General features: G+C 45.4%; 1 protein-coding gene across 1 annotated transcript in view; it reads right to left on the reverse strand.

Moving 5' to 3' along the window:
- Nucleotides 1–23,419, reverse strand: part of LOC138293808 (venom factor-like) — a 473,276-nt gene that overhangs the window by 423,631 nt on the left and 26,226 nt on the right. The window contains exon 2 of the mRNA XM_069233135.1: nucleotides 1,660–1,855. Within this exon, the coding sequence (XP_069089236.1) occupies nucleotides 1,660–1,855 (196 nt within the window). The remainder of the gene's footprint in view (nucleotides 1–1,659; nucleotides 1,856–23,419) is intronic.

Consider the following 23,419-nt stretch of genomic DNA (forward strand, 5'->3'; position numbering starts at 1 on the left):
GTTGCCAGTGACCGAGGTGAAGTGCATTGGTCGCTGGTCATCTAATTGTTATAAATGGTACATCAGGCCCAAATTGGTCTAATCAATACTTCCTCTTTAAGCCGGTTACTTACGTATGGTCTCCTCATGCAATTTTCCTTTCATTTCAGTTCAATGGCACCACATGTGGTGTGGGTCTTGGGGCATTCGTTTGTTTGACGGGCAGCCTACAGGGTGCAACAGCTCCGTGAGCCGAATCCGGCGGCAGACCAAGGCGTGGCTTTCCGATGGTGCGGGCTTCGCGGAACGGGAATCGCATAGCTTCAACAGCTCGTTGCATTCACCAGAGGGTTCGAGGGACTCCAGTTCCCGGATCTCATCATTATTCACCTAGGAAGTAATGATTTGGTGCGCATGGGATGCAAGGCACAGAGAGAAACGATATTTCTGGAAATCACGAAGTTAGCAAAACAATACCCGAATACGGTCTTTGCTGTGTCTCACATGATGCCTCGCGCAGGTGGGGCCCAGGAATTAAGTCAAGAACAATCAATGTCTTGGTGCGTAGACTCAATGCAGAAATGGCCAGACTATGCCCAGGCCCGGGACGGTTATGGAACAACCTGCACAGACTTTTGAAGGGCCCTAGCATGTTTCACAAGGATATGGTGCACTTTTCTGATGCAGGTACTGACCAGTTTATTTCCGACATGGTTTTTTTCGCTCGCAGCCTGTTTGCGGGTGGGGAGGGTGAAGGACCTTTGGGGCCCTGGTTGCCCTTGTGGCAGAAAGTGAGGTATTAAAGTAACCAGAAGCAACAGAGGGGTCCCCAAGGCTGGAACCCCGGGATAACACCAGAGATAGAATCCTGAAGTCCTGAGCCAACCTGAGGATGTACACACCAGATTAAGGGGTAGGGAGCCCAGATCGCTGGGGTGGCCATGGGGCTCACGCTCCTGGCCGCCCCGTTACACCCCTAGGCAGATTGGTGTTTGGAGGGGGAGCGGAACCCTGAGCGTGTGGACAAGGAATGGTGTAGTCAGGGCAACCACCCCCCGTAGGGATACAGGTGAGGTACGGTTCACTTGTGTGGTCCAATGGTGGTTCAGGACAGGAAGGGATCCTGCCATAAGTTAATGATTTATGGTTACCGAATATATCTTATGGAAGTGATTTCTGTTTTGTAATATGACTGAAGTTTACTTGAAGTGATTTATGGTTCAGATATGTGTGATAAAAATATCATGACAAGAATTTGTAATAAAACTTCTTCCAACAAATAAGATTGCCGGTCTGCGTGTAGCTGGTGTTGGGGTGAGGGCTTGAAGGCGGTCTCCGGGATCTATGTGGCGCAAGGACTCTTAAATCTGCCCCCTTGTATTTTCAACTCCACAGTAATGGTAGTGTGGCTGTGAAATGTTGCATTTCCCTGCAGAATCTTTAAGTCACTGACCAGGCATCGTCTTAATGTTTCAAGAATGTCAAGCTATGCACGTTACCAATATGGAGAACTGTACTTACAGGAATTAACTTATGTATTCACATTTTCATTGCCATTACTATTTCCCCACTCTCTGTCCATCCCACTCTCTTAAAATCTCATTTACTCTTTTGTGTTTTATTACAAGAAAGTTTCACGTATTCAGTGACTTGAGTAGCCAGCTAGCGAAATATACTTACTTTTATTACAGTTGTGCCCAAATAGCTGTTTTCTGGATTCAACGAGACTCGGGGGGTGCTGTAAAGTACACGTTTCTTTTGTGGGAAATCGTACACCTTGACTTCAGCCTCAACTTTGCCATTGTGTCCATGGGCTTCAAGGACAACTGTCTCCTCGCTGTCTACCCGGAGCACATTCGGTGATATGAGATTGTATCTATGACGAGAAGCATTATTTTGTTGTTATTCCACGATGTCAAAGGAGTATGTGCAGTATTGAAGTAATAATCAGAGTTGTGAATTGTGAAATTTCCTCATATTTACAGTTGTTGACTAAGGAAATGGTCAGTAAAAAAGTAAATAGTGTGATATATTCTTAACGAGTACCACTTTCAAGAATAACACCAGAAGTAGAAGAACTTTAAAGGAAGACAATTGTACAATTTTCTTGATCATACCTTGTTTTAATTACTTTTTGCAAACACTTTCATTCAGTTATATTCAGTCTCCAATGCTTCTTTTCATAACCCGTAATATAGTCTCACTCAGGCCCATATTTACAAGGAGATTTGTGCTGCAGCAGCGTACTTTTTTTGACACTGCAGCAGCACAAACAATGCTCCACACTACTCCATATTTACAAACTGACGCATTGGGCCTAATGTGTCACTTTGCAGAGGCCTGAGTCAAATTATACCTGTGCCAGGTATAATGTATGTAGGATAGGTTTTCGCACGTTAAAAGCCACGTCGAACTATTGCAGGGAAATTTACAACTTTTCACTGCGCCACTCTACGACTTGACTACATCAAAATCCCTATGCCTCCTCAATAAGGATTGATACCGGATTTTTAACATGGGACTTGCCTCTGTGTTCTGATGCATTGCTGGACTTGCGTCAGTTTTATGACCAATTCCAGCAATGAGTTACTTTAGCGCCAAAAGATGCGTCAACATTTTTAACGCATTCGTGAATTCTTACGCCATTGAGCCCTGTGTTGTAAATACAGTGCATTCATGGTGTCGTAAGCAGCAGGCACAAGAAAACTGACGCATCAATGCCGATGTGTCAGTTCTTGTAAATAAGGCCCTCTTTCTCTCATCACTGCTCTTGTGCAATGCAGAGCTGCCCTGTTCATTCCTCCATAGTCCATCATCCGTTCCCCATAAGTTGCTGAATGAGATGAGCCCAAATATCCAAGAAAGGCACATCCTTGTCTGCACTGTCTACCACATGTGTTCCCTTTACGGCTTTTCCTGGTCCATGGAAGACCCACATAAAAATCCTCCTACTCAGTGGTTTCCAACCTGTGGTCCGGGGACCCCTGGGGGTCTGCGAGGCATCTTCAGGGGGTCTGTGACTGCTTAGAAAATTAAATACTATTAACAGATTATTAAAGTGTATATAAAAAAGCGGTTAAATGTACAATGAAATTTTTTTAAGTCAAGGAATTGGAAATTGGAGGCTAAAAATTAAATTAGTATCCTCTGATTGATTTGTGGGATCAGTGCAGGCGCATAAAAACTGAATACAGTATTGCCAATTTTTGGCTTCAGTTGAATTTAAAAAAGCTCAAACCTTCCTATTATTATGCTTTTTTAAAATTTATATTTGTTTGAAAATTAAATAAAATGTGTTATCATTTGTGCATGTGTTTGATGAATGCTCGTTTCTGTATATTTTTGCATATTGTTTTGCATTTCAAATCATCAACAATGTTTAGGCCAGGATCCTTGGCTTCCAGTAATGATTCAGTGAGGGGGTCCCCACATTCCAGTAATAATTCAGTGGGGTCCCTGGGTTCCAGTCATGATAAAGTGGGAGTCTACAGAAGTCAAAAGGTTAGGAACCACTGTTCCTAACCATACACTCACTTGTAGCTACTGAGCTTCCAACTAGAAGTCAGAGCTCTCCAGATCTGAGAGCTGGTGGATGGGCAGCATGTAAAGGGAAAAAGAACATGGAGCTCGGTGTAATTCAGATAACTGGTAAGTAATTTAAGCATTGCCTGCCCCCTACTGCCTCACCACATCCTTGCATCTTTTTGTTCTCCCATCTAACTTAGAGTGTGGCAAAGATTGAGTTCTTAATGGCAGAGCCACCATGAGTTTTGAAGTTGTGAAATCTTTTATGGCGGATTAGACGCTGGAGGAAACTGCATCAGAGAGAACGACCAGTTTGTAATGGCTTCCTGGCATCCTTTCTACTGGTCTCCTTTCTCTCTGGGATCATGATGGAATCATCTTTGCCATGGTGATCCTGGTGAGATAAGTACTTAAATATCCCAACGTTGATCTACCCGGCTTTCTGTTTTCATAATGGACAATAGGCCTGCCATATCAGTGTGGCATGGCAGACCTACTGTCAGATACCTTTGCGCCAAAAGCAACTCCTATGTTTTCCTAGAGAACAGTGTGGGAAAAAAATGTCTGCAGAATGGCCAACTTCAAATCAGACATCTGACAACAGCTGGTGGGTCAGGGGTACAGCCCCAGCCACAAGAGTGTTTTGTTAGCTGTGTTTCCTGACTTTAATTGATCCCCTAAGCATACCAAAAATGCCACTGGTCCCACAGGAATCATCAGCTTAAAGTAATACTCAATTCAATTCAATTTTATTTATTTATGTTTAGGAACTCTAAACGAGGTCCACGTAATGAAACAATGACAAAACGTACATACATGAACAAAAGGCACAAAAGATATCTAAAATATGTACACGTAACATTGAACAACTGCCTGAAGTATACAAATATAACAAAAGTGCAATTTGGTCAATTAATCTCACACAATTGAGGTTACCTTGAACCACTGATCGTAACACCGTGCTCCCATATCTTTCTCCGTCCACCCATAAAGTGCCATTATGCATATCTTTAAAATAAATTGTAAAAAACATTTTTTTTAAATTAAAAACTCTATGACAAAACAGTTCATTTGGGGGGACATTCCAGGCTTGGAAAAACTCAGGTACCGACATCAGAGAGAGCTGAAGGCAGATGGGTCTTAGCCATTTACGCTGATAGGGGGCGAGGGAAGGACAGACAAATAGAACATGATTTAAGTCTTGAGTTTCAGCGGAACAAACATTGCACTCTTTAGTTGAGTCATACCATTTTGCTTACATAACATTTAAAGGTAACCATCCCAAACGCAGAAGCAACCAAAACGCCTCACCCCACATGGTAAGTTCCATATTACATAAGGTTGTACTTTTTTTGCTACTAAGGATTTTGGTAAATAAGAGAGCGATTTTCTTTTTGCACAACTCTCTCAGTCCAATCGATAACTTGAAGACCATGTTGCCTGTTTTCATCTGCTTTTCAATTGCGGGAAAGGGATAGCCAAAACCTGATTGAACTCTACCTCAAGCATTTCTATGGTGTACGTAAGGTTCTTAGAGAAGGTATACCTAAAGACATTATTTTCCACAAAGATTTCTTTTTGCAGTAAGGCCCTCAGAGTACTATCCTCAGCCTTCATAAGGGAAATGGCTAGTCCCTGGGCAAACACACTTCTTAGGCCCAATTCCAGCCTTAGAGTAGCCAACAACACAGCTGTATTTACAGATAAGAGCTTTCTGAGGATCTTACCCTCCAAAAGATTCAGAAACCTCGATTTGGAGGAATCTATGAATTACAAACCATAAAGAAGATAAGCGGGGATCTTAGCTTGGTAGACCGCTAAGAGATGGGGAAAATACCTTCTTACTGTGGCCATATACAACGCCCCCAAACCTCTTACTTGAGCATCAGCTTTAGATTTATTAGAGGTAATGTGGGCTGCGTCGCTAAGATTCCTGCATTCAATTTTCCCTCAAAAGGTATATGAGTTCACAATTTCCTGTTTTTGGTTACCTAATGCCCAATGGAAATTAGAAAATGTAACTTTCTTGTTACCATGGAAGCTTAAAATCTTGCTCTTTGAAACGTTAATCTTGAAAAAGTGGGACTCAGAGAACTGTAACAAAGATTGAAGATGGTTCTGTAGTCCTTTAGGAGTTAGATCACAAATAATAATATCAACAGCATACAGTAAACAACAGACAAAGCGTCCGCTTATTACAGGTTGAAAACCCTGACTCTGAGATAAAAAGGAGGGCAAATCCGAGATGTATAAGGAAAAGAGCAAAGGAGCCAAGAGGCATCCCAGCTTTAATCCATTCAAAGTAGGCATCTCGGATGATGAGGCTCTATCCCCCCTCCCCAAGAGGATTCAAACTTGACCCGTTACTGCTGCTTCCCTGAGAAAAATCCAAAGCTTATTATAAGCATTTTCTTGCAATGCGTAACTTCATACGCTTCTGTTTCTTTGTTAGTAGAACAACAATGCCGTTTCTTATGGATGAGTAGTCTAAATACTGTTCCCAAACCAAACTGTTCATTTACCTATTTAAAACGAGTAGAGGACGCGAAACAATCCTCTGACTACTTTTAGGGGTGCTCAGGGGAGAGTTGATTAACAACTGATTCATACATTTCTCAAATTTTGCAGTTCATTCCCCTCCCAGGTATCCATGACCACTACCGCAGATTCCAGCTACTCCCTAACACCTAACAACCTTCTAAGATCCCACTGGGTCCTTCCTGTCTTTTTATCAAAGACTGGGATTATCCCATCCAACTCCTGAACCCCCGTCATTAACGCATTCAAATCTAAAGTGAATAAGACAGGGTTATGATCACTAACCAAAGTGTTTATTACCTTTAAGTCAAGTAACAAGGAGTAAGCACAATACCACAATATCACACTATCTAAAATTGTCTTTCCCCCTGGAGCAAGATGAGTAAAGGAGGCAGGAGAGTCAGATAGAGGTCTTCAATTTGCAATAATACAGTCACTTTCCATGAGGAGATTAAGCAAGAGTTTCCCTCTTTTATTTGTTCTAATCGATGAAGGGAAGAGGAAAGCAGGAATTCACAAGGCTGTCTCACTCAACCACGCAAACTTGCGATATGGCATGGTTAGATATCTTACAGTTTAGACCACCTACCAAGACTATCAAAGGAGGAGACAATAGGAAAATGCCTCTCATGGCATGGTTACTCCCTAACTTTTTGCTTTTTTTTATGCGAGTTATGATTGAAAGTGTGCAGGGATCCTGCTAACCAGGCCCCAGCACCAGTGTTCTTTCCCTAAAATGTACCTTTGTCTCCACAATTGACACTGCCCTGGCACACAGATAAGTCCCTTGTAACTGGTACCCCTGGTACCAAGGGCCATGTGGCCAAGGAAGGTCTCTAAGGGCTGCAGCATGTATTATGCCACCCTGGAGACCCCTCACTCAGCACATGCACACTGCCTCACAGCTTGAGTGTTCTGCTGGGGAGAAAATTACTAAGTCGACATGGCACTCCCCTTAGAGTGCCATGCCCAAGTCACCCCTCTAGCAGGTCTTACAGCCCTGAGTCATGGTGCACTATACAACAGATGAGAGAACAGTTGCATTAGCACTATGCCCCTACAACTTCTAAGCCAATTCTTAGAAATTGTAAGTGCAGGGTAGCCAAAAAGAGTATATGCTCTGGGAGTTTGTCACACATGAACTCCACAGTTCCACAATGGCTACACTGAATACTGGGAAGTTTGGTATCAAGCTTCTCAGCACAATAAATCCACACTGATGCCAGTGTGGGTTTATTGAGAAATGCACACAGAGGGCATCTTAGAGATGCCCCCTGTATTTCAGTCCAACTACTAGTGCTAGGCTGACCAGTTTCTGCCAGCCTGCCACATGCAAATGGGTTTCTAGCCACATGGGGTGAGTGCCTTTGTCACTCTGTAGCCAGGAACAAAGCCTGTACTGGGTGGCAGTGCATCTCCCCTCCCCTTGCAGGAACTGTAACACCTGGCGGTGAGCCTCAAAGGCTCAAGCCTGGTGTTACAGCAGCCCAGGGCACTCCAGCTAAAGGAGATGCCCGCCCCTTCGGGCCCAGCCCCCACTTTTGGTGGCAAGTCCGGAAGAGATAATGAGAAAAACAAGGAAGAGTCACCCACCAGTCAGGACAGCCCCTATGGTGTCCTGAGCTGAGTTGACCTCTGCCTTAGGAAATCCTCCATCTTGTTTTGGAGGGTTCTCCCCAATAGGTTTAGGGAAGTGCCCCCCTTCCTAAAGGGAGGAGGCACAAAGAGGGTGGCCCCCCAGACCTAAACACACCCCTAAATTGAGTATTTAGGGGTGACCCTGAACCCAGGAAATCAAATTCCTGCAGCCTGAAACAAGAAGAAGGACTGCTGACCTGAAAGCCCAGCAGAGACGACAGAGACAACAACTGACTTGGCCCCAGCCCTACCGGCCTGTCTCCAGACTCCAGTCTCCAGAGAACCTGCACAGCGACGCATCCAGCGGGAACAGCGACCTCTGAGGACTCAGAGGACTGACCTGCACCTAAAGGACCAAGAAACTCCTGTGGACAGCTGCTCTGTCCAAAACTGCAACAAAGAAACCATCTTTAAAGAGACTCCAACCTCACTCTGGAAGCGTAAGTCTCCACACTCTGCACCTGATGCCCGGTGCTCATGTCCAGAAGAACCAACACTGCGGAGAGGCCCCCCAGGTGACTCCAACAACGTGGACATGCTAAGATGACCTCCCTGCACCCCCACAGCAACGCCTGCAGAGAGGATCCAGTGGCTCCCCCTGACCGCGACTGCCCGGTAACAAAGGAAGCCAACGCCTGGAAGAAGCACTGCACCCGCAGCCCTCAGGCCCGAGAGTAACCAACTACCAGTGCAGGAGTGACCAGCAGGCGGCCCTCATCCTACCCCAGTCAGTGAGTGGCCGGAGAAGCCACCCTGTGCCCTGCCTGTATCGCCAGAGTGACCCCCGGGTCTCTCCATTGAGTCCTATCTACAACCCGACACCTACTTTGCACACTGCACCCGGACGCCCCGTGCCGCTGAGGGTGTATTTTGTGTGCCTGTTTGGGACCCCCCCCAGTGCTCTACAAAAACCCCGTGGGCTTTTCCCCGAGGACGAGGGTACTCACCTGTTAGCAGACTGGAACCGGAACACCCCTGTTCTCCATAGGCGCCTATGCTATTTGGGTCCTACTTTGACCTCTGCACCTGACCAGCCCTGTGTTGCTGGTGCTGGGTGTTTGGGGTTGACTTGAACTCCCAACGGTGGGCTGCCTATGCCCAGGAGACTGAACTTGTATGTGCTTTACTTACCTGAGAAACTAACCAATACTTACCTCCCCCAGGAACTGTTGATTTTTGCAGTGTCCACTTTTAAAATAGCTACTTGCCATTTTTGCCAAAACTGTGTACATTACTGTTTTAATTCAAAGTTCCATACTTACCTGTGCCAAGTACCTTACAATTTATGTACTTACCTAAATTCTGAATCTTGTGGTTCTAAAATAAATTAAGAAAATAATATTTTTCTATATAAAAACCTATTGGCCTGGAGTTAAGTCTTTGAGTGTGTGTCCTCATTTATTGCCTGTGTGTATACAACAAATGCTTAACACTACCCTCTGATAAGTCTACTGCTCGATCACACTACCACAAAACAGAGCATTAGTATTATCTAGTTTTGCCACTATCAACCTCTGTGCACACTATCTTTCACTTTGAGATAGTATATACAGAGCCAACTTCCTAAAGAGACTCAATAGCTATAGCATTTTTATATAGGCAAAAACCTTTAGTAGCAAAGCATCGTAGTATGAATCAGGCAGGATGTATGCATTTACCAATAGCAGAGAGGTAAAACCCGTGCTATTTTGCAACTGGAGAGATAAAGCAAATAAAAGGTTACTGGGGCCTTTAATACAGTCACAATTCCACTTAAGTCTATTTGGCAACAGACAGGCCACACCTCCCTTGGCATGCCCCCTCTTCGAGGGGGTAGCCTTGCAACCGATAACATAATAATCATCCCACAATAGATCTCTATCAGACCATGGCCCTCATTACGACCCTTCGGTATAGAACCGCCAGGGCCGCGGCACGCGGGAGCACCGCCGACAGGCCGGCGGTGCCCCGCGGGGCATTCTGACCGCGGCGGCTTAGCCGCGGTCAGAGAAGGGAAACCGGCGGTCTCCCGCCGGTTTCCCGCTGCCCCCAAGGAATCCTCCAAGCCGGCGCAGCTTGCTGCGCCGGCTTGGGGATTCCGACTCCCCCTCCCGCCATCCAGTTCCTGGCGGTTCTCCCGCCGGGAACCGGATGGCGGGAGGGGGAGTCGCGGGGCCCCTGGGGGCCCCTGCAGTGCCCATGCCAACGGCATGGGCACTGCAGGGGCCCCCGTAAGAGGGCCCCAAAATGTATTTCACTGTCTGCATAGCAGACAGTGAAATACGCGACGGGTGCAGTAGCACCCGTCGCACCTTCCCACTCCGCCGGCTCGATTACGAGCCGGCTTCATGGTGGGAAGGTCGTTTTCCCCTGGGCTGGCGGTCGGCCTTTCGGCGGCCGGCCGCCAGCCCATGGGAAAACTCTGAATACCCGCCGCGGTCTTCCGACCGCGGTGCGGTATTCACGACGCGCAACTTTGGCGGGCGGCCTCCGCCGCCCGCCAAAGTTGTAATGAGGGCCCATGTCTCCTGAAGACAAATCAAGTCGGGTTTGAGGGATCTAAGGGACAATCATTTTTTCTTCGCATATTTTAGACCTTCTAAATTCCAAGAAATAATATTTAGGCCTGCGCTAGTTAAAGTAGCTGGATAGAGGTCAGTACCTCCGTGCCTGACTCAAGACGCCCGGAAGCCAACTCCACCCATCCAAATCAGAAGCACTTTGGTCAGGGATAGCCCGTATCACCCGCACAAACAACTGCCTATCATTCGGAGCTGAAGAGACTTTAAGGGCCTAAACTCATGATAACCAGGCTGATTGTCGGACTCAGATACTGGATAGCAGTCTGTGGGCCTATCTAAAAACTTTTCCCCACCCCTCTTATCACCCACCCCAGTATCACTAGAGCCTAGAAAAGGAACCACGTCAATACCCTGACATTGCAGAAAGTCAGCATTTTGGAAAACCAAGTTCATCACACGCTTACAGCGAAATATCAACCTTGATTTACAGCCTCCATCGGAGTCTAATAATGAAACTAAAGCGATGTCATTACTTTGAATTAACTTCAGTGAAGTAGAATCTGAAAAGCAATTTAAAATGGTAAATCTGTTCAAGAATAAATCAACATAAAAAAATGGGAAAAAATCTAAAGTAAAGGAAGCCCCATAATGTCCCCCCACAGGGGAACCCTCCCAGCATGGGGCATCATTAAGGTCTCCCAAAGGCCTCAAAGGCAAGAATACTAGAGCTGTTGGGGTCAAAGCACGAGACCACCCATGAAACAGGCATCAGCAAATATTATTGGATGTTGTCTTGATAACAAGTACCTTATCAGTCCTGCTCAACAGCTGCCAAACCAAAGGGACACATTTTTTTTACCCCCATATATAAACCATAATTCTGATTGAAATAATACCAAATCAGTTGCCGCTTTTCAAATTTCCAACGTAAACACTTTCTCAACCTAAATCCTGGAAGGAGATATCTCCCCTTTAATCGTGTTTGTTAGATCCCTCCCTGCTTACTCAGAAGCATTGGCAATTATTGTCCATATTCAGGTAGGAGGCGAGGGGCACTGGCTTTTTAAGTCCACTCTGAAAATTGTAGCCTGCCCAAAAACTTACTCTAGGTAATAGCTACCAAAATGTAAAACATCTTTGGAAGGAGGCTCACAGGATTGCCTTACAAAGGCTTGAATAGAGGTCTCTGTAAGGATTGAGGCAAAAAAGATATCTGACACATTTTAAGTGGAAAAGAACCACATGATACTTTGTGATGTGAATGTATTGGTATGAGTGGTCCAAAAAGTAGGATGCTTGGACGGGTAGGCACCCAAGCGCATTTGAACCTATTATGTCACCAGGCAAGGACGAGAATGGGCATATCTTACATCTTGGATGTGCACAATGAGCCAAGCCACCACCTTATATGTTTTAGAGGCCCAGCATCCCAAAGAATAATGACCAGTAGAAGATTTCTGAATTTCTGGATTACAAATTGTGGGTCACTAAAACAGTGCTCGTTGATGAGTACTGTGAAACTAATGAGAAACTTAGCTGAAGCTCTAAGCCTAACTCTTTCCCAGTGAGTCCTGCCATGTCAAACATGTCATTTCTGCAGATTTCACAGGTTTGATAGCTTCTCCAGCAATGCTTCATATCATCCAACAGACAACTCTGCAGGCGTCTTTTGCAGTAACTTAATGACTCGTCAGGTGATGGTGAATCCTGCAGGTGTAAATGATGAGGAGGAACTTCTCTTAAATGTTTCAGCACTCTGAAAAAGGAGTGAGGGAGGGGTCTCCATCTCTTTTATCTAAAGGCTTTCTTACAAAGTAATAAGAAGAGGGAGATGCTTTATGACATTAGGAAAGTAGTTAAATGCTGGGCATCGAAGCTTCAACTGATTCTTCCTTTTCCATTCACTTCTGAATACTGAGTTTTCAATAAACTTGCCTTGAGTCAGCAGATCTTACAGGCCACCCCGATCTCTTCCCTGGGGGTCAATGTGACTTTACTGCATGATAATTGAGGGAAACCATGATCTGAGCTGTGTTGCATTGTTAAGAGCCGAGTTGGTGGTCAATATTGAGTCTCATAACAAGCTTCTACAAGGGAAAATGCACAATCCATTTTGTGAACTCCAATAGAGGAATCCAAACTAGAGATAAACAAGTCTTTGCAAGAAGAATCCTCTAAAACTGCAATAGAAATATGTTCTCCATCAGAACCAAAGTTATGCCTTGCATCTGCTGTGAATGTTTCTGAAGAAAGCCAAAGGGCAGATAAGATGATAGTCCCAATAATCAGCATGCATTTCCCCTTCCAAAAGCAAATGCTGAACTTTAGAACCCAGGGTTCCACATAATGCTCGTCAAGGGCTCAGAGAAGAGCGATGATAGTGAGAGTAAAAAACTGAATGCCCCAGGCATGGAAATGAAAGCAGTAGAATGTCCCAGGACCACCAGAATACAGTTGAACATCCCAGGAATTGCTAAGCACAAACCATGGTAAGCAATCAGTGACAGCAAATACCAGGGAATGGTTGTGAGTCAGGAAGTGACCAGGCATGTGCATCACCTGGTTTGAAAAAAATATGGGACTCATCTTTGAAGGAGGCAGAGAACGATTATATTGCGATGGGCTGTGGGAGAAACAACCTTCTGAGGACCCTATAGAAGTACCTTGGACTGACAATGCATTTTCAAGAGGACAACAGTAAGCAAGTTCATCTTTAACCTCCACCATTACCTGAGCCACCGCAACTCCAGATGCTGCTCAACTGAAGACAGATATCTGCAGCACATGTAGAAGGAGGAATCTGTCTGTAAGGGTTGTTCTTCTGTGAGATAGGTTTTCCATCCTGCACAAAAACAATCCTGCCTGTATTTCAGACACCCTTGCACTGTGTTGCAAGGGTGCTTGCTTTGGAGCTAGGCAGTACGTAGTTCACCAGAGAAAGGAGAGAGCAGGAATGCTCCATATCTTTGTAAAGAGAGAGCATTTCTACTCTCTCCCTTTTTCTCCTTTTCACGCAACACAGCATGACGTTTCCTTGCTGCGTCGTGTTGCATAAAATAAAAGTAAAAGTGCCCTGTGATATTTAGCATCCTGACTCCTTCCTCCACCACCCAAGGCACATTCCCTCTTTTTCCTAAATTGTGCTCTATGCTCTTGATCTAAGAGTAAAAAGCAAGCACCACCTGACAACTGTTCAGTGGGAGTTGTTACCAGCACAAACTACAATACCCCGCAAGAAATTATGGATACCCTAGACTGTCAGAAGAGGAGGCGGTTTGTGGGGCAAGAACACACCCCTCATTCCCATGCCTTCCTCAGTTCTGTAGAGGTTCATGGGAGGTGAGCGCAGGCAGAAAGCTGGCCTGCCGTCAGCTGCCATTTTACTGTCTCCATAGAGTTTCTGGCTACATGGGTAAGCATTGAGTTGACTGATTTCTGGCCTATGTTTTATACTGCTCAGATCTCAGAGCTGGATAATTTCTGCGGATAGAAGGTATACACAACAACTAAAGTAGATCCTTTTACTTCCATCTTATCTTCCGTAGAACATCCGATTATTTGATATTTGCAATTTTTCACATGCAGAAATTGCTATGCATTTTGATTTCCCATCATGTTTAAAATACTTTTGTCAAAGAGTACTTGTATAGAAGTCCCCCATTTCCTTTTTTGGTTATCAAATGTATGGATATTTTTGAACTTTGTACTGCCTACCCATTTGTTTCCTTTCTGTTCCATTCCAAATTGAATTGCTATTAGTTTTGAATTGAAGGGTATAAGCAATGCATGAAGAAGACAGGAGTTATAGTTGATGTAGTGTTGCTACCATGTTGACTACGCTCTGTATATCGGAGCACAAGATATAAGAAGAAGAAGAAAATGGTGCGTAAATTATAAATTTAAGGTATAAATATAACGTTCGAATTTTTGATTAGTTTAAGTTTGGTTTATATAGAAAAAATAAAGTTTTCCTAACTATAAATAAGGTTCAACCATTGTTTTTTTCATTTAATTTTAATGTTATATTTTAATAAAAATGTGTTTTAAATCATAGGGTAAATGGTAGAGTCCAGCGTCGTCTAGTGGAGTGTCATTAAAGTGAGTGTCATACAGAAGAGTGGAGAAGAGTATTGTACAGTGTAATGTCGTTGAGTGTAGAGTCACTGAGTGAAGTGGAGTAGAGTGGAGATGAGTAGAATGAATTGGTGTAGCATACAGTGCAGTAAAGTTTTAGAGTGCAGTGGTGTGTTGTACAGTGGAATGGACTGGTGTGTTGTAGAGGGTCAGAAAGTGTTGTTGAGTAGAGTCCCACAGAGTGTATTACAGTGTTGTACAGTTGAATGGAATGGAGTACAGCAGGGTGAGGTACAGTATGATAGAGGGAAGTGACATAAACTCTCATAGAGTTGAGTGACATAGAGTAGCCTCCAGTGGAGTGCAGTAGTAGAGTACAGTAGTGTCTCATAGAGTAGAGTAGAGTCAATTTGGGTGGAGCAACATAAAGGGACTTACGGAGAGTGGAGTATAGTGTGGTGGAGTCGAGGGCGTAAACTGTAGTTGAGTAGAGTACAGTGTAGTTGAGCGGAGTACAGTGGAGTCACTTGGATTTAGTTGGTTAGAGTGAAGTGTCGTACAGTGGAATAGCATAGAATGGAGTGGTGCACAGCGGAGTGGCATAGACTGGAGTGTCACAGAGTGGATTAGGATAGAGTGGAGTACAGTGGAGTGCCGGTGACTGGAGTGGCATACAGTGGAGAGGCAGAGTTGAATAGCATACAGTAGAGTGGTGTAGAGTAGAGTGGGAATAGAGAGGAGTGGCATACACTGGAATAGGGTACCATGGAGTGGCATAGACGGACGTGGCATAGAGTGGAGTGGCATGCAGTGGGATAGAGTACAGTAGAGGGCATGCAGTGAAATAATGTAGAGTGGAGTAGCATAGTGAGAGGTGGACCGACCACCCCATCGCAGCCTACAGACCCTGAGCACCTTCAGTAGATGGGCAGAACATGAACGGAGGGGTCTCTCTAGAAGATATGGAGGAGCGAGAGTGTGGAGGAGAACAGGACCTTTGTTATTAACAGCCCTGTGCATCATGCAGAGAGTCTTGAACTAAACGCGGCTTACCACCGAGAGCCAATGTAGGTCTCGCACTCCCTTGAAAGCTGACGTGTTTAGGGATATTCATCAGAAACCATGCAGCAGCATTTTGTACCATCTGCAGCTTCCTGGTGACATAGCAAGGAGAGCCTAGGAACAAGGCATTCCCATAATCAAGCCGAGCTAGCACCAGGGCCTGCATGTCTACCCGTCTAGCCGTAGCAGGGAGGAGATGGAGGACCATTTGCAGCATTTTCAGGATGCCAAAGCAGCTGGCGGCAAGCTTTGTGGCATGCTGACACATAGTCAGACCTGTATCAAACCATATACCAAGGCTCTTTATTGACTCTTGAGGACTAGACAGACAACAGAGATAGTCCGGTGGAGGACTTGAGATAGGGTAGCTGAAGTTGTTGCCCAACACCATAATCTCTGTTGTGTCCTAGTTGAGCTTCAGTTGAGTTTACAGTTTGACATCCAACAGGCAACCTCCTGAACATGAAGATAGAGGAGATTGACTAGAATGACCGTCATGGGAGATAGACTTAACCAGCTGCAAGTCGTCTGCATTAGACACCAGCGAAAGCCCATGCACCTGAAAATCTCAGCTAGGGGTTGCACATAGATATTAAATAAAGTAGGGCTCAGAAAGGAGCCTTCTGGCTCCCCACAGCATGACAGGAAGCTGGCTGAGAGAAAAGCCTGATCCTGGACCTAAAAAAGATGATTCTGCAGAAAAGAGGCAAGCCAATTAAAAGCTGCATCAGTGACACCAACACTGGAGATCCTCTGCAAAAGGATGGAATGATCTACATTGTCAAAGGCTGCACTGAGGTCAAGTAGAATGAGAGCAGTTGAATGTCCCTGGTCTAAGATATTTCTGAGCTTCTCGACCAGCACCACATTTGCTGTTTCTGTATTGTGTAAAGGGCGAAAGCCCATCTGAGTAGGATGTAACAGTGACTGTGATTCGAGAAAGCCTGAGAGGTGCTTATTAACATTTTTCTCCAGCAATTAGGAGACTCGAGGTAGAAGGAAAATTGGCCTGAAGTTGCTTAAATTAAGGGGTCCAAGTTGGCTTTCTTAAGAAAGGTCTTCACTATTGTGTGTTTCTATTTCTGGGGGATAAACCCGAGAGCTAGGGAGAGCTTGAGAACAGGAACAATAGTAACGGCCACTTTCTGCAGGATACACATAGGAGTAGTGTAGAAGTGACGTAGAATGGAATAGTGTGCAGTCGAGTGTTTGTAAAGTGGAGTAGTGTGGAGTTGGGCATAGTGTAGTCATGTACATTGTTATAGCGGAGAGTGGAGTAGAGTAGAGTGGAATAGCGTAGAGTGTAGTAGCGTAGAGTGGAGTGAGGTAGAGTGCATGGAGTACAGTGGAATAGCGTAGAGTGGAGTGGTATAGAGTGGAATAGCACATAGTGGAGTGGCGTAGAGTGGAGTGGCATAAAGTGGAGTGGCATGCAAAGCAATATTCTACAGTGGAGTGGCGTAGAATGGAGTAGCATAGAGTGAAGTAGCATATAGTGGAATAGTGTAGAGTGGCTTGGAGTGGCATAAAGTGAAGTAGCATAAAGTGGAGTGGTGTAGAATGAAGTTGCATGCACTGCAATAGCCTAGAGCATAGAGTGGAGTGGCATACAGTGGATTAGCATAGACTGGAGTGGCGTAGAGTGGAGTGGTGTACAGTGGAATAGAGTAGAGTGGATAGGTATAGAGTGGAGTGACATAAAGTGGAGTGGCATAGAGTGGAATATCGTACAATGGAGTTGCATACAGTGGTGTGGTGTTGAGTGGAATAGTGTAGAGTGGAGTGGTGTAGAGTGAAGTTGCATACAGTGAAACAGTGTAAAGTCGAGTGATGTACAGTGTAGTGGCATTCAGTAGCATGATTTAGAATGGAGTGGAGCACAACGGAGTGGTATATAGTCAAATACAATACTGCGAAGTGGTGTACTTTGGAGTGTGGTAGAGTGGATTGAAGTACAGTGGAACAGCATAGAGTGGAGTGGCAGACAGTGGAATAGTGTACAGTAGAGTTGCATAGATCGGAGTGAAGTAAAGTGTAGTGGTGTAGAGTGGCGTAGCATAGACTGAAGTGGCATCGAGTGGAGTGGCATAGAGTGGAAAAGCATATGGTGGAGTGGTGTAGAGTGGAGTGTCGCAGAGTGGAGTGGCGTACAGTGGAAGAGCATAGAGTGGAGTGACGTAGAGTGGAGTGGCATAGAGTGCAATGGCGTTGAGTGGAATAGTGTACAGTAGAGTGGCATAGAGTGGAGTGTGGCAGAGTGGAGTGAGGTACAGTGTAGTGATGTAAACTGCCATAGTGTAGAGTGGTATACAGTGGAATGGCGTACAGTGGTGTGATGTAGAGTACAGTGGCATAATATAGTATTTGAGTGACAGAGTGGAGTGGCAGAAAAGGGAGTGGCGTACAGTGCAATATCATACAGTGGAGTGGAGTGGTGTAGAGTGGAATAGCACAGAGTGGAGTGGCACAGAGTGGCATTGCATAGAGTGGAGTAGTGCAGCATAGCGTAAAGTGGAGCGGCGTACGGTGGAATAGCGTAAAGTTGATTGGCATGTAGTGGCATAGAGTGGAGTGGAGAAAAGTGGAGTGACATAGAGTAGAACATGGTACAATGGACTAGCGTACAGTGGAATAGCGTACAGTGGAATAGCAGAGAATGGAGTGGTGCAGAGTGGAGTTGCATACAGTGAAAAAGTGTAGAGTGGAGTGGTGTACAGTCAAGAGGTCTAGACCGGAGTGGAGTACAGTGAAGTGGCATTGAGTGAAATGGCGTAGAGTGGAGGGGCGTACAGTGTACAGTGGAATAGCATACATTAGAGTGGCATAGAGTGAAGTGGAGGATGGTGGAGTAAGGTGCGGTGTAGTGGTGTAGAGTGGTGTGGCGTAGACCAGAGAAGCTTAGAGTGTACTGGCATAGAGTAGAATGGCATACAGTGGAGTGGTGTAGAGTGGAATGTGGTAAAGTGGAGTTGCATTTAGTGGAATAGAATAAAGTGTAGTGGTGTACAGTGGAGTGGTATAGAGTGGAATGCATAAAGTGGAATAGCATACAGTAGAGTGGCGTTGAGTGGAGTGTGGTACAGTGTGGTGCCTTAGATTGAAATTGTGCAGAGTGACTTACAGTGGACTAGCATACAATGGAGTGATGTAGAGTGGAGTGGCATAGAGTGGACTGTGGTAGAGTGGAGTGACATACAGTGGAATAGCATAGAGTGGAGTGGCATGGAGTGGAGTGGCTTAGAGTGGAATGGCTCAGAGTGGAATAGTGTACAGCAGAGTGGAGTGCTGCAGAATGGAGAGGCGTAGATTGGAGTGAGGTACAGTTTAGTTGTGTAGACGGGAATAGCGTAGAGTGGAGTGGCATAGACTGAATGGCATAGAATTGAGTGGCATAGAGTGGAGTGGTGTAGAGTCGGGTGTGGTAGAGTGGAGTGGAGTACAGTGGAGTGGCATAGAGCGGATTGGCATACAGTAGTGTGACGTACAGTAGAATAGCAAACAATAGAGTAATGTACAGTCGAGTATTGTGGAGTGGCATAGAGTGAAACAGAGTAGAGAGGAGTGGGGTACAGTAGAGTTGCGTACAGTGTAGTAGTATAGAGTGAAGTGGTGTAGAGTAGAGTGGCATAGAGTGTAGTAGCATAGAGTGCAAGGGCATGCAATGTAGTAGCATAGGATGTAGTGCTATAGAGTGGATTAATGGTGAGTGTTGTTGCATACAGTGGAGTACTGTAGACTGGAGGGGCATATAGTGTAATAGCGTAGAGTGGAGTGGCATACAGTGGAATAGTGGAATAGTGTAGAGTCGAATAGCGTAGAGTAGAGTGCGTACATTGCAGTGGCATAGACTGGAATGGTGTCGCAAGTGGGATAGCGTACAGTCAGTTGTCATACAGTGGAGTGATGTATAGTAAAGTGGTGTGCAGTGGGGTTGTGCAAAGTGGAGTGGAGTAGAGTGTAATATCGTACAATGGAGTGGCTTACAGTGGAGTGTTGTAGAGTGAAAAGCAAAAAGTGGAGTGGTATAGAGTAGATTTGCAAACACTGAAACAGTGTAGAGTGTAGTGGCATACAATGGAATGCTATAGACTAGAGTGGAGTAAATTTGAGTAGCATACAGTGGAATAGAGTATAGTGAAGGTGTGTATAGTGCAGTGTGATAGAGTGGAGTGGCGTATGGTAGCGTAGCATAGAATTGAGTGGTGTACAATGGAATAGGATACAGCTGAGTGACGTATGACATGGAGTGGAACGGCAGTGTAGTGGTGTACAGTGGAGTAGCATACAGTGGAGTGCCACAGGGTGAAACAGCATACAGTGGAGTAGCGTAGAGTGGAGTGACGTACAGAGGAATAGCACACACTGGAGTGGAGTGGCGTAGAGTGAACTGGCATACAGTAGAACAGTGTACAGTGGAGTGCCATAAAGAGGAGTGGTGTAGAGTGTAATAGCATACAGTATAGCAGCATGCAGTTCAGTGAGGTAAACAGTAGTGACATAGATTGGTGTAGAGTGGCATAGAGTGGAATAGCGTACAGTGACGTGATGTAGAGTGGAGTGGCATAGAGTGGAGTGGCTTACAATGGAATAGCGTACAGTGGAGTGGTTTAGAGTGGAGTGGTGTAGAGTGGAACAGGGCAGCATGGAATAGTTTAAAGACAAGTGGCTTAGAGTGGAGTGGTGTAGAATGCAGAGGTGTAGAGTGAAGTGAGGTACAGTTCAGTGGCATAGAGTGGAATAGTGGAGTGGCATACAGTATACTAATGTAGACTGGAGTGGCATAGAATGGAGTGGCATAGAGTGGAATAGCATAGAATGGGGTGGTGCAGATTGGAGTGTCGTACAGTGGAGTGCCGTAGAGTAGAGTGGCGTAGAGTGGAGTGGCATACAGTTGGAGTGGTGTATAATGGAGTAGCATGCAGTGGAGTAGTGTACATTGGAGCAGCATAGAGTGAAGTGGCATAGAGTGAAATAACATAGAGAGGAGTAGCGTAGAGTAGAGTTGGTTATAGTGGAATAACGCAGAGTTGAGAGGTTTAAGGTGGAGAGGCATACAGTGGAGTGGTGTGGACTGGAGTGGTGAAGACCGGAGTGGCATAGAATGGAGAAGGGAAGAGGTTAGTCGTGTACCGTGTAATAGCATAGAGTGGAGAGGTGTACAGTGAATTAGCACTGAGTGTAGTTGCATACAGTGGAGTGTCATAGACTGGAGTGACATATTGTGCATTAGGGTAGAGTGGAGTGGCATGCAGTGAAATAGTGTACCGTGCACTAACGTAAAGTGGAGTACATTACAGTGGCACAGACTGGAGTGGTGTAGAGTGAAATAGCGTACAGTGTTGTCGCAGAGTGGAGTGGTGCACAGTGGAGTGGTGTACAGTGGGGTGGCATAGAGGGGAGTGACATAAAGTGGAGTGGTGTAAAGTGAAGCAGCATAGAATGGAATATCGTACAATGGAGTGGCGTACAGTGGAGTGTCTTGGAAACCATAGAATGGAGTGGTGTACAGTGGAGTTGTGTACAAAGAAACAGTGATGAGTGGAGTTGTATAGAGTCTAGTGGAGTACAGTGGAGTGGTCTAGACTGGACCAGAGTGGAGTACATTGGAGTGGTGTACAGTAGAATAGTGTACAGTGAAGTAGTGTGTAAAGGAGTGTGACATGGTGGAGTGGTGTACAGTACAAGAGCATATAGTGGAGTGGTGTAAAGTGCAGTGTGGTACAGCGGAGTGGCATAGAATTGGAGTAGTATAGAGTGAATACTGTAGAGTGGAATAGCATATAGTGGAGTGGTTAGAGTGGAGTATCCTACAGAGGAATAGTGTACAGTGGAGTGGCATAGAGTGTAAAATGTACAGAATCTACAGTATAGTGTAGTACAGTGCAGTGATGTAGATTGGAATGGTATAGCGTAGCATAGAGTGGAATAGAGTACAGTGGAGTGATGGAGATTGAAGTGGCGTAGAGTGTAGTGTGGTAGAGTGGAGTGCCATACATTGGAATAGCGCACAGTGAAGTGGCGTAGAGTGGAGTGGCAGAGAGTGGAATGGCATAGAATGGAATAGCATAATGTAAAGTAGTGTAGAAGGGATTGGGTTTGACTGGAATGAGATACAGTTTAGTGGCATACAGTGGAACAGCGCATAGTGTAGTGGCGTAGCGTGTAGTGGAATAGACTGGAATGGGGTAGAGTTGAAAAACGTACAGTGAAATGGTGTAGAGTGGACTATGGTAGAGTGGAGTGGCATAGAGTGGAGTGGCATACAGTGAAATAGCATAAGGTGGAGTAATGTGCAGTGGAGTAGTGAAGAGAGGCGTAGCATAGAGTGAAATAGTATAGAGTGGAGTGGCAAAGAGTACTGTTGCATAGAGTGGGATGGCATACAGTGGAGTGGTGTAGGCTGGAATGGGGAAGACTGAAGTTGGGTAGAGTGGAGTGGGCAGAGTGGAGTGAGGTACAGTATAACAGCATCGATGGAGTGGGGTAGAGTGTAGTGGCAATCAGTGTAATAGCGTGGAGTGGAGTGGTGTAGAGTGGAGTGGAGTTGAGTGGACCATCATAGTGAGTAGTCGCATAGAGTGCAGTGACATACAGTTTGGTAGTGTAGAGTGGAGTGGTTTAGAATGGATTAGCATTGAATGTAGTGGCATACAGTAGAGTGACATACAGTGGAGCGACATAGTGGAATAGCGTAGAGTGAAGTGGCATACAGTGAAATAGTGTAGAGTGGAGTAGCGTAGAGTAGAGTGGTGTAAATTGCAGTGGTGTAACCTGGAGTAGTGTAGAGTGGAGTGATGAGTGTACTAGCATACAGGAGAGTGTAACATAATGGAGTGGTATATTGTGGAGTGACATAGACCTGAGAGGCGTAGAGTGTGGTAGCATTGAGTGGAGTTGCATATAGTAAGATAATGTAGAGCAGAGTGGCATAGATTGGAGGGGCAATAGCAGTGGGGCAAACACTGGAGTGGCGTAGACTGTATTGTCATATAGTAGAGTGGTGTAGAGTGTACTAGTGAACAGTGGAGTACTGTAGGGTGGAGTGGAGTAGAGTGCAGTGAGGTAGAGCTGAATGGTGTAGAGCGGATTAGTGTAGAGTGGAGTGGCATATGCTGGAGAGTGACGTGGTGTAAAGTGGAATAGCATAGAGTGGAGTAGCACAGAGTGGAGTGGCATAGAGTGGAGTGGTGTAGAATTGAGTGTAGAATTTTAAACAGATGTAGCGTGAAAGTGTGTGAATGAATGTAGATGTAATGTGGCAGTATCTTAGTGACATATAGGCCCACATTACGTCATTGAGGGTAAATCCCGCTTACTGCTGCGGTGACGGCCGTGAACATACCGTTGCAGAGGCAAACATCCATTCATCATATTATGACACACACACACAAAACTGACAGAATACTGCCACAAACACATATCCGCCAGACCAAAGTGTTAGTGTTAAAGTGTCGGTACGAACACCCAAACCATTACGCCAACAAAACAACGCCCACCACATTATGATCCATGAATCACCATGGCGGACATTCAACAGCGGTAAACCATTGGCGGTACACACCGGTGTGGTCAGAATGGCTACCCAAATACAAAATAAAACAACATTGGCCAAAACTAAAATCATACACCTGACACGGATACACACCCACCCATCCACTGCACTATAAAACACACACCCACATTACCCACAACCGTTTACGAACACGAAAAATAACCAAGAGATAGCCACGCAAATCACAGCGACAACTACACACACCATTAACACCCACCCATCCATCCGTCACGCACCCCACGCCCCACCACATTATTCAACATGCATTGCACAACACACACCACACAACACCCATGTCCCCACAAAGGCCCCCGCCATTTCACAGATGAGGAGTTGGGGTCATGGTGGAGGAAATAGTCAGGGTAGAGCCACAGCTGTTTGGAGCACAGGTACAGTAAAATCTCCATTGTCAGGAAGATGGAGCTTTGGCGGAGAATCGTGGACAGGGTGAACGCCAATGGACAGCATCCAAGAACAAGGGACGACATCAGGAAGAGATGGAACAACTTACAGAGGAAGGTACGTTTCATGGCAGCAAGGCACCAGCTTG

The sequence above is a fragment of the Pleurodeles waltl genome, chromosome 4_2 (genome assembly GCF_031143425.1).
Source record: "Pleurodeles waltl isolate 20211129_DDA chromosome 4_2, aPleWal1.hap1.20221129, whole genome shotgun sequence".
Taxonomy (NCBI): Eukaryota; Metazoa; Chordata; class Amphibia; order Caudata; family Salamandridae; genus Pleurodeles; species Pleurodeles waltl.